At 43.5% G+C, this 10,483-nt stretch overlaps 1 protein-coding gene across 1 annotated transcript; it reads right to left on the bottom strand.

Annotated features, from left to right (window-relative positions):
• Positions 1-245: 245 nt before the first annotated feature.
• On the bottom strand, positions 246-6,398 carry LOC124174214 (hairy/enhancer-of-split related with YRPW motif protein 1; the record flags this gene model as incomplete). Its single annotated transcript, XM_046553309.1, has 3 exons — positions 246-1,042; positions 4,793-5,013; positions 5,986-6,398. Coding segments are annotated over 3 exons (1,431 nt in total), but the record flags the coding sequence as incomplete, so codon positions are not given.
• Between the last annotated feature and the right edge of the window lie 4,085 nt (positions 6,399-10,483).

Below are 10,483 nucleotides of genomic sequence, written 5' to 3'. Positions count from 1 at the left end.
TTGCACAAATGTACCACTAATACTGATCGTTGCGTTCAGCACACGAAAATACCTTTGACCGAGTTATTGCTCGATCATTATGTCACATAGTCGACTTGACGCACTTGTTTCAACTGAAAGCCCACACTATTGGGTCCTTCTAATTTTCCAGCGATCGCCCCCTGCGTTGCAGATAGCAGGGGAAAATCACAGCCAAAGACATTTCCTGTCTGCAAATACGGCGGAAATAGTTGCAGGTGCGTCGCTTAATACGCGACCTCTGCCCCCCACGGCCTATACGGCTTCATCTGGCTGCCGGGGGAGGGGAAGGGCTGGGCGGAGGATACCGGGGGCGCGGAGGAAGGCGACCCGTGGTGCAGGGAGGCGTGGTGCCCGTGGTGGTACCCGGGGTGCGTGGGGGCGGAGAGGTTTGTGTGGTAGGGGGCGTTGGAGGCTGTGGAAGGCGACGTGGTTGGCGCCGACGATGACTGCTGATGGCTGGCGGCGGAGGTCGGGGGCGAGGATGCCTCCGGGTGACCTGCGTAGTGGTGCTGCTGACCTCCTCCGGAGGGCATGAATGCCGACGGGTGACCCGAGGCGGTAGGGTACCGAACCGACCCGGAGGTGGCGGGTGACACTGTGGTAGTGGCCGGGGAGGAGAGCGGGTCCAGCACCCCGAAGGCGTCTATGAGTGGAGCCATGGCGGAGGGGGTGCTCAAGGAGGAGGAGGTAGAGGTCGGGGGTGGTGGGGGCGGAGGGGGTGGGGGTGGGTGAGATTGGTAGGTGTTGTGGGGCGGGGCGGCAAATCCCCATGCCGGTGGCGGCGGGGCGGGAGGGTAGGCGGCCGAGGCGGAGGCGGCGGTGGAGCCGGGGGTGGCGGAGAGGTCCCTCTGGGCGGCGAAGCACTGCAAGTGCGACATGAGGCGTAGACGCAGTGGGTCCTGCACGTCGAGGCCTTCCACGGTGACGAGGTAGCGGGCCACCTCGGCGGCGCACTCCCGGAAGCCCAAGCCGTGGTAGTCCATGGCGAACTTGTGCGGGTCTCTGGAGAGGGCGTCCGTACCTAATGGGAGAGGATGAAGAGAAGTCTATGTTAATGGATTGTTTAATAAGTTGAAATTTTAGCAAATAATGACATAGCATAAACGTTTAGAAACATGTGGACGCCTTTTGCGTTTTTCGTGGTCATTAAAAGACTTATTTCCGGGAAGTTGAGGCATTTAGTGATGAAGGAAGAGATAAGACAGCTCACCCACTTTTCCATTGAGCTTGAAATTTCGCGATTTTATCGTTTTTTTCCCCAAAGGAAACTATGGTAGAATTTCTATTCTGTATGTAGTATCAAATGCAGTTGGTTATGGAGCCTACAAAGTTATTTGGCTCCTCGACTACTATATTGAAATGGAGAGATATAATAATGTTGCCAATTTTATGAAGACTTAGATCTTTACTTTTATAGTGAAACAACGAACGCAATTTATATCTTTATCATTTTTTAATATTTGCTATTCGCAGCTTCAGTGTTTTTGAAATATCTGATGTTGTAAGATGGAAAGCACAAATGCTTGTGCGGCAGTTTATTCATTGAAGACCAATAACATTTTGCATCCAAATAGTATGAAGAGTAGGGAGTTGAATACTACATGATATGCACATCGTTGAAACATAATCACAGAAACACAAATGTTCCAATATGCTATTCTCGCCTTTGAGAATGATATATTTTATTATGCCGAAACCAGGTTTAGACCATTAAAAAAACTGTGGAGCATGTGAATTTGTGAATATTTTTTTCTGTTTCACAGTTCCACTTAATATCACCATCCTCCCTTTAAGGTGGTAACATCATTGAAAAAAATATTATAAAACTTATTGCATTGTCCAATGATTTAATAGTAAACGGGTAAAATAATAATAAATAAATAAAATACATAAAATTATAATTAAACGCTTGTTATTTGTATTTAACCTGATAATGATGCTAAGCATCGAAACGCGTTGTTGTTATTATTAATTAACCAGTGGAAATTACAATAAGTTTTATAATTATTCAGCGTGCTGTAGCACCATATCTCGCCAAAGACAGTTGAACACACCGTTGAAGTTGAGTATGCCATAGACTAATTCCAAATCTCCGATCATACCCTTGAAATACTCTCATATCTACTTTTTTAAAGAACCCTTTTTAAAGTGTCGGCGTGACTGAGGCTACCTTCTGTTCTCCTCTGCACCCCATCACCTGCGCCCTCCCCTCTCATCATACCTTCCCACGGCCACCCCACCCTCCAAACATAAACCAAGAGAGAGAGAGAGGGAGAAGTACCAACCCTCCCCCTCCTTCAAAATTCCCCCCTTCACCACCCCACCCTTTAATCTTTTTTCGATCCTTTTGTGAACCCTTGCCTCCTTTCCCCCTTCGTTCTCATCCTCAGCTAGGAAAACCCCTCCCCCATGGACCAGTCGCCCTATCCCAAAATTTCTTTCTTGTCTTCTCTCTCTCTCTTCTTCCGGTTCCTTCCGGCGAGAGGAGGCAATCTTCTCCAACCCTTCCCCTCTCTGAGTACCCTTTCTCTCCTCCCCCGTTGCCATGAGCTCATTCCCCTACGCCATATCCCCACACCGCTTATTCATATGTGTAGGGAGAGACTATTGCACAACTACTTCCTGTTTCATCTCAACTCAATAAGCTAGTGGCAACAAGTACCCACCCATGTGCCAAGGGGGAACGGATTCACGCAAAAAGGGTGTGTGTGAGCTACTGACACTACCAGTCCGATATTATTTCCATCCGTGAGGAAATCACCTTTATGGGTGGACCTGATATGTGTGTTTCGCCTTTCTGGTTGATTTGATTCGCCGATAATTCACGCCCATTCAGCAACCAGCAATTTATTCCCGTATATATTCTGGTTGAATAAATGATAATCATAAATCTTACGATTTTATTTTTCACCGAGAGAAGAAAAGGGCTGGTAAATCTTCACGACCGAGCAGAGTTAAGAATTTTGTGAAGTAGTAAGCATTTACCCCACGAATGTAAAATTATCTCCCAATTCACTGGGGAAATCAGACAACAATTAGACTTGTTCGGAGTAAAAAATGGGTTAATTGTTTGATATGACCACCAAAAGGATTCAGAATCTTCTGAAGCCGAATCTACTTACGCTTGACATTGAAACCATACCACTAGTTTTCATGGAAACCGAACAGCATTATGGTGTTGATTACTTTAGTCTAATGAATAATTCCCATTGTTTGTTTTATAACGCCGACTTTTTCTGATTTACAGTGCCAACATAAAAATTGATGTGGGGTGTAATAAAAAAACGCAATGCTTAAATGCTGGAAAAATGTGTACATTGAACAGTGAATTCCTATATGAATATCAAATACTAATTAGTACTTATATTTATAAATTGATAAGCTATTGATTCCCATAGATATTTAATTGCTGTGAGAGAAAATTTGAAAGGTAAAATATTTTTTTAATCTGAGATACTTGCGCATTTTTATTCTTAAGATACAATTTATCATTGATACATGTATATACCTATTTAAGGGCCATAGTTTATATCCATGAGCAAGACGTTGTAAACGTGAAAAATACAGACGATTCAAGGGAAAGTATTTTTACGCATGAAGCCTTCAGACCATTATTCTCACCGGACCTAGTATGCAAAACTCAAAAGAAAGGGGAAGCCTCCTGTCCCATTTTAAACTCTACGCGAGGAGGAGCAGGACTAGAGATCCAACACATTATAAAACAACAAATCCAGGTTCAAGAAGACGGGAAAGGCGTGGTTGGGGCTAGAAAGCATAAGGGTGGACGAGAGAAAGAGATGCGGGGAGAATTGCGCAGATATGTCGCTGACGTGCCCGAGGGGCGACTGCTTCGATGTCCCTGCTCTGAGGGGTGAGGGCACGGCTAAGGAGGGTTCGAAGAAAGGTGAAAGGGGTGAAAGAGACCAAAAGAGAAGCGGGGCAGACTAGGGTGTTAGGGTGCGGGGAGGGAGAAAAAGGGGTGCTTTACTTGCCCCGGGAAGGAGTATTGTTCTCCGGTGGCATGAAAAAAGAGTTGGAAATTTTTTTTCAAGCTGGTTCTTTCCCTCGGACCAAATACTTTAGCATCGTGCGCAAGCGTCTTATTATGTGACTTGTGTCGACAGCTGTAGATATTTGCATAGCGTGTAGATGTGTTCTCAAGGTTTTATCAGCCTGTGAGTCGACCGAAATGAGATAAGCGTGAGGGCAACAGATGTAATAACAAGCATAACTTGCCTTATGATAATTTTCACATACACTTTATCTCGTCTTGCCAGTCATTGAATTTTCTTGAAACAACCAAATATGCTTCAACACGTGGAAAAAATCAATTTTCTACTGACTTGGTTGGTCGGAAAATTTGTCTATATGTTATAACAAGCATAACCTCCATAATTTTAATTTTAGTATACACTTATCTCGACTTAACAGTCATTGAAAATAACCAAAGATATTACAACAAATTGAAAAAATCAATTTTCTCCTGGATTGATAGGTCTGAAAACTTTTCTGCATGCAACTGAAAGTAAAAATTTGTAAAAAAGGCAAAATCAATGAATTCGAAATAAACCAATTATTTCATGATTTTTTGTAATGTAATAGAACGAGCTCACAGGTAGGAAAATCGGGTGAGCGAAAAAATTGGTTGCTCCCCGTAGAAATTGTATCGATGGAAAATCTAAATTTTGCCTTTTTGCATCCGCGGTCAAATAATGAAAATAATCACCCTCTTGCATAGCATATCCTGATAGGAAGCAGATAGCGTCCTCACCTTTGCTGTGCAGCATCTTGAGATGGTCCACGGTCAGCTGGAGGATTTCAGCCTTCTCGAGCTTGGCGGATCCCTGCTTTTCGAAGGCCGAGGGCACAAGCCTCCTCAGCTCAGAGAGGCTGCAGTTGATCCTATCTCGTCTCCTCTTCTCGATGATACCGCGTCTCCTCTTGCGACTCATCACGTGGCAGTTATCGTTGGCCTCACCAGGAGATGAACAGCTGCGAAGAAAACAAGGAAACACTAAGGTTAAAATATATTTGCATAAGCTATTTTGGAAGTGCAGTCAGCATTTTACACAGAGTAATTCAAATATTAAAAAGACTTCCTTTGCCCCAAACCATAAGAATACGTCAAAATTAGATAGTAACAAAGCAAGCGCTTAAAATGATTAAATCAAAATTCATCATCGGATACAAGTTAGTTTTCTGAAATTTATATCACTAAATTTCCCACGGTACAGCAAGTGAGAAATCTATGAAAATTTTTTATCATTATGTTGAATATGAATTATCTTCCGTTTAAATTTTCTAAAAATATATTCATGTCAATCGGTCCATAGCATGACTTCAATTAACTTTCGCCCTTTACCGTACCTTCTCACCGTTGGAAAACATTCTTATTCGAAATAAAAGAATCCTTACCTATTTACTTATGCGACTCAGGACTTTGAACGTCATTCTATATAGTTTCTGTCTCATTTTCCTACCATTCTGTTATGATAAAAGTTAACGATGTGATGATAACATTCTTCAAATGAGACAACTTCCGCATTCTTTTCTTTCACAGCGAAGTTAAAAATGCAAAGATTGACAGGAATACTAACTAAAAAGCATTATATTTCCATATTAGATTAAAATACTCAGGGATTTGAAAATATTCCTGCGTATTTTCAAGACCACTGTTTCATTTAGAGAAAAGAAAAATTAGCGGAATAACCCAAAGACGTTCTCAAGTGAAGAAACTTCCCCAAATGTTTCCCCTACACCTTCCTAAACATAGTAGAGGGTGCAAAATTGTTTCCCACTAGGACTTAAACTTCCAATATTTCTACAGTTATTTTCAGCACTGCTATTTTCTAACCTTCGTTCCATTAGAGGATAGAAAACATAGGGAGACAGCATATTTTAACTGTGGCAACTTCCTCATTCTTTTCTCTCGCAACTATGCTGAAAATAAGCGTGTGAACTTACTGGTCTTTGGATGAGGACTCCTCAGAGAAGACGTCGTCGCAATCACTGTCGCTTATGCTCCCTCCCCGCGGTGCCGCGCCGTGGTGCGGTGGAGGTGCGGGCCAGCGCCTCGCCGCCTCCTCCGCGTATGGCGGCGGAGGGAGGAGGCTTCCGGGGAACGAGGGGGACACGCCCCCACCGCCCCCGCCACCGAAAGCCCGCGCGCCCCACAGCTTAGCGGCGTCCACGGCCCACGGCGACTCCCCCGGCGGCAGATAGTGCTGCGGGGGCGGGTTGTACCTTGAGGTATCCAGCGGTGAACAGGTCTCGGCACCGCCGCACAGGGAATACTCCTGGAACCCTATTTTCGAGGATTGTCCACCAAAAATATTACTCGAAGGCAAGCGGCGAAGAAGTCTGCGAAAGCACGAAACTTAGCGCCAAGAACCCCTTACTGGCGCGAACCGCGTAACAATCAGCAGCAGAAGCACTCCGGCTAAGAAAGTCCGTCTTCTAATTGTCGCCCTGGGTGGACTACAGTCAAGTCGAGGAATGTGCGCGGATTAGTACGGAGAGAACCCCAATTGGCACGCGCAAACTGCGTAACAATCAGCAGCACTTCGGCAAAGTCCGCCGGTCAATTGTTGCACGACGCTAGGATAGGAGGCAACAATTAAGTCAAGACGACACACGCAGGTACACACACTTGAAGAGCGTCCTTAATGTCCGGGCGACGTCCGCGGCAACAGTCCGGTATCGCCCGAGGAATGATGAGGACCCTTCGGCCGCAGACGCTAAGTCCGCAGTTGAGGGATAAGAGATAGCGAGCGTGATGAACTCGGCGTATGCTCTCGGCGTGGGCGGGGCGCGTGTCCGCCGCGTGCTGTCCGGAAGGAAGGAGTGGGAGGACGGCCACACGGGCGTGCCTGGAAGAGCTGGAGATCTTTGCGTGTTGTCGCGGCGAGCGCTGCCGAGACACTGACTGCTCGTGGCCCGTCGCTCGACGTCGTCAGTGCACGCTCCGGCCGACGGCCGCCCCCCCGCAGGGGTCGCCGGAGGAGAGGGGGGGGGCGAAGAGGGGAGGGGTCCCCCTTTGTTGTTCCCCCATCCCCTTTTCCAGAGCGTGTAGTGGCTGCCGTAGTAAGCCAAGCCACCCCTACCACTCCCTTTGCGAGTCTTCTTCCCACGGATCCAAACACTGGCCGGGCCGCCACCCGCCCCTCATCCCATTGCCCCCGCCGCTATCTCATCTCCCTGCTTCTTCCCACGCACCGACAGCCCCCTCTCCTCCCTCTTCCCCTTCCGCATCCCATGGCCTCAATTAAAGAGCGTGGCGTGGATATGCGATTCCGACCGCCCTTGCCCCTCCCACCAATAGTGATGTGGATGCTTTGCCACTTCGCAAATCGTTTCCCATCAAATGAACAAGCTGTATCTCGTTTGGAGTGGAGCGTCTGCCGGGTGCTGGCGACAATATTTTACGCATGATGACTATGAATTATTATTTTTATTTTATTTCACCCAAGTGAAATGAAATGTGAGTATTTTTTCTGAACATCATTTGCTATTTTTTTTAAATAGAGGCATTGCTTGGCTCCTAAATTAAAGTTACTGAGTGGTATAGGAAAAAACGTATTTTTTAATGTAAAGCATGAAGTGCCGATAATTTATCAACAAATATTTTTTATATAGTTATAGCAAGGGAAGCGTACAACTTTTCAACTAATTTTACTGACGTTCTAGACATGAGTTTTCAAAATTCTTAACACTATGATCAATCTTTAGTTGATATATACAGCGTAAGCCATGAACTACATATATATTTCTCGGAACGAGAACAAAACCAACCACCATATGACGATCATCAACATCATTAATTTCCAGATTTCCTATTGTAAGATTGTAGACAAATATAGTTTCCCCACTCGTTAATCATATTAGCTAATTTCTTCAATCCTGTGTATTACTTCTCTTTCACATCCTTCATTACCTGTTACATATATTGAATTATAGAAAATTACATAAAAATATCTGTAACCAAATTAGAAGTGAGGAGAAATTTAAGCTAGTAAAGCAGTATATAGAATACTATTGCTACAATTGCACCTGAAACTTATGTTTATTATGGTAATGAATTTGTTATAATTTATTGTAACTCCATTGCAACTGACTGATGCGCTCAGATACGCTGATATTACCCGATGCTTGTCAGGTGAAATAATATAATTCATCATATGCTGGTATAATAATTCAGGCGTGAACTGACGTCGAAAGCAATATTTATAATAATATAACACTAGGTTTTTTTTCAAAATAAAGAAAGCTAAATATGTTAACATACTCTCGTCGGCACTATGGGCACTACGTGAAATCAGTATCGGTGGATTTCCCAGTGAACCGCAGCGAATACGTGTGATGCAAGGTCATCGTTCATGAACTTTCAAAATTGGAAAAGAGAGATTTCGGGGAAAAGAAAGGATATACCAAGAAACTCAATTGCAGGGTCAAGGAAGGGGGAAATGGCAAGATGCTTGTCAGTATCAAAGTACATGGGTCTCTTCATATTTTTTTACCCAAGCCGCTAAGTCAATAATGCTTAATGAGATATGCTTAAAATAAAGGTAGAGACATTTACAATCCAAAAGTTCCCTATAACTATTTGCGTTCGAGATTCGTCGCGAGCAGCATCAAGCTGCATTTTTCCAGTAAACGTTCAGAATTATCTCCCCTCCTCCTATTCCACATATCACCCGGATTTCCGGCGAGAGGCCATGAGAAAAATGAGTTTTAGTTTTCGTGGTTCATCCTCGTATTATCACAATCCGATATAATTTCGGCATAATCTTACTAATGGTCGCCAAATTAAGACTTGGTTTGATCCGGATTTTTCCTCTATGCTCCCTGCTGATTCCGTAAACTCTTAACTTCCCTTAGCTATCTCCGTGAATGATTTCTTCCTCGAATCGTGGGTACTTCGGAATGTTTCTTTGGTCACGTAGCACACGCAATAGCTTGGTTTGCCATCTGAGAGGCCATCGTGTTTACTTAAAAGAAATATTGAAAGGTACACGGAGTAAAAGGTGGATTATATTATTTCCGGTCTGAAGTCTTTATTAAATAGCAAAAACAGTAAAAAATACATTTCATTGTCAGTGATTAATGGTACCTTTATTGGGCCTTGCCTACAAGGAATGAAGTAATGATCTTATCTGAGTCATATAAGAGATTTTCCTCAGTTGTCTATGCAGTCTCCCTCGGGTGATTAAACCTCTTGGAGGTTTTCGGGCGACGCTGTGCTGTGAGAGATTCGAGTTTCCTTGACCGTTGCGGGACGCATTTTCCGGAAAGTTGAAAGTTTGTAAGACGACTCAGAACGCTGCTTTGCTATAGGTTCGACTTACGTTGAATTCAACGCACGATTTTAGCTGATTTAGACCGCGCTTTTTGAACAAACCGCTAGTATCCTTGTTTAGTTATTCCAGTATCTTAGTTTAGTTAAAATGCGAAACGAATACATTTTTACTAGATTTTTACAAAAGAGTTGTTAATATTATGAATTGACCGAAGAACTGGGAGTGGATTCGGAATCAAACTGTAGGTATCTCCAGTTTTTGAAGTTAGAAAAAAGTGTGAAATATGTTCAGTACATTTTATATACATATCTACGATTTTTTGGAAAGGATATCGGTGTACAATGGCGCATTGAATTTTTATTTCAAATGAATTTAGTTTTGTGAAATGCTATAGAATTTTTAGAAGCAAATAATTTTCTTCTTGATCAGTTGTTTGGTGATGATATTGGTCGATATTTTTTAACAAAGCTGGGAAATGAGCACATATGAACATAAATACCTTAAAGGATATTACCTGTCTATCCTTCATTAATTCTATCTGCACAAATTTTATGCACATAACGTGTTTTTTAAAAGATGACTCTACACATTTAACCATTAATGTCATTGTACAAATTCTGAGATTCCGCGGGTTCGCGCCCTGAACTATGGAATTATTACTCTTTTGGATTTCGCATCCTCAGCTGGTGGTAATCCTAACGCATAATAAACGACTTATATGCTGCGTGCTTGTTTTTTTCATTATACGGAGGAGTTTTTATTAGTCGAGCGTAGATGAAGAAGATAATATATACTAGATGAAAGATCGGTCGGATAACTATTGGGCAGAAATTATGTTTCTCAATGAAATTTGGCGATTAATACATTTATTAATTTATTGTCACACCGCTGGAAACAGCGCTATTTGGCCTTTAGATTGGAGTTTTCATAACATTTAACAATTGAAAAGACATGAAAATCCATACCCTGGTCAGGGATAACCCACACAGCTGGGACTCGAACCCGCGATCTTTGGCTTAGCAGGCGAGGAATTTACCCACCCTCATACCCCCGAGAGCATAGATAAATAGGGAACAGGTGAAGGCGCCTTTGCGGTGAGGCACTAAAACCCACGGTACGACGTTACGCATTAACTAAGTATTCCGAAATTAATGGCCACGTGCCTT

This window comes from Ischnura elegans, chromosome 2 (genome assembly GCF_921293095.1).
Source record: "Ischnura elegans chromosome 2, ioIscEleg1.1, whole genome shotgun sequence".
In the NCBI taxonomy this organism is placed as follows: domain Eukaryota; kingdom Metazoa; phylum Arthropoda; class Insecta; order Odonata; family Coenagrionidae; genus Ischnura; species Ischnura elegans.
This window is presented reverse-complemented; position numbering and strand designations above follow the sequence as displayed.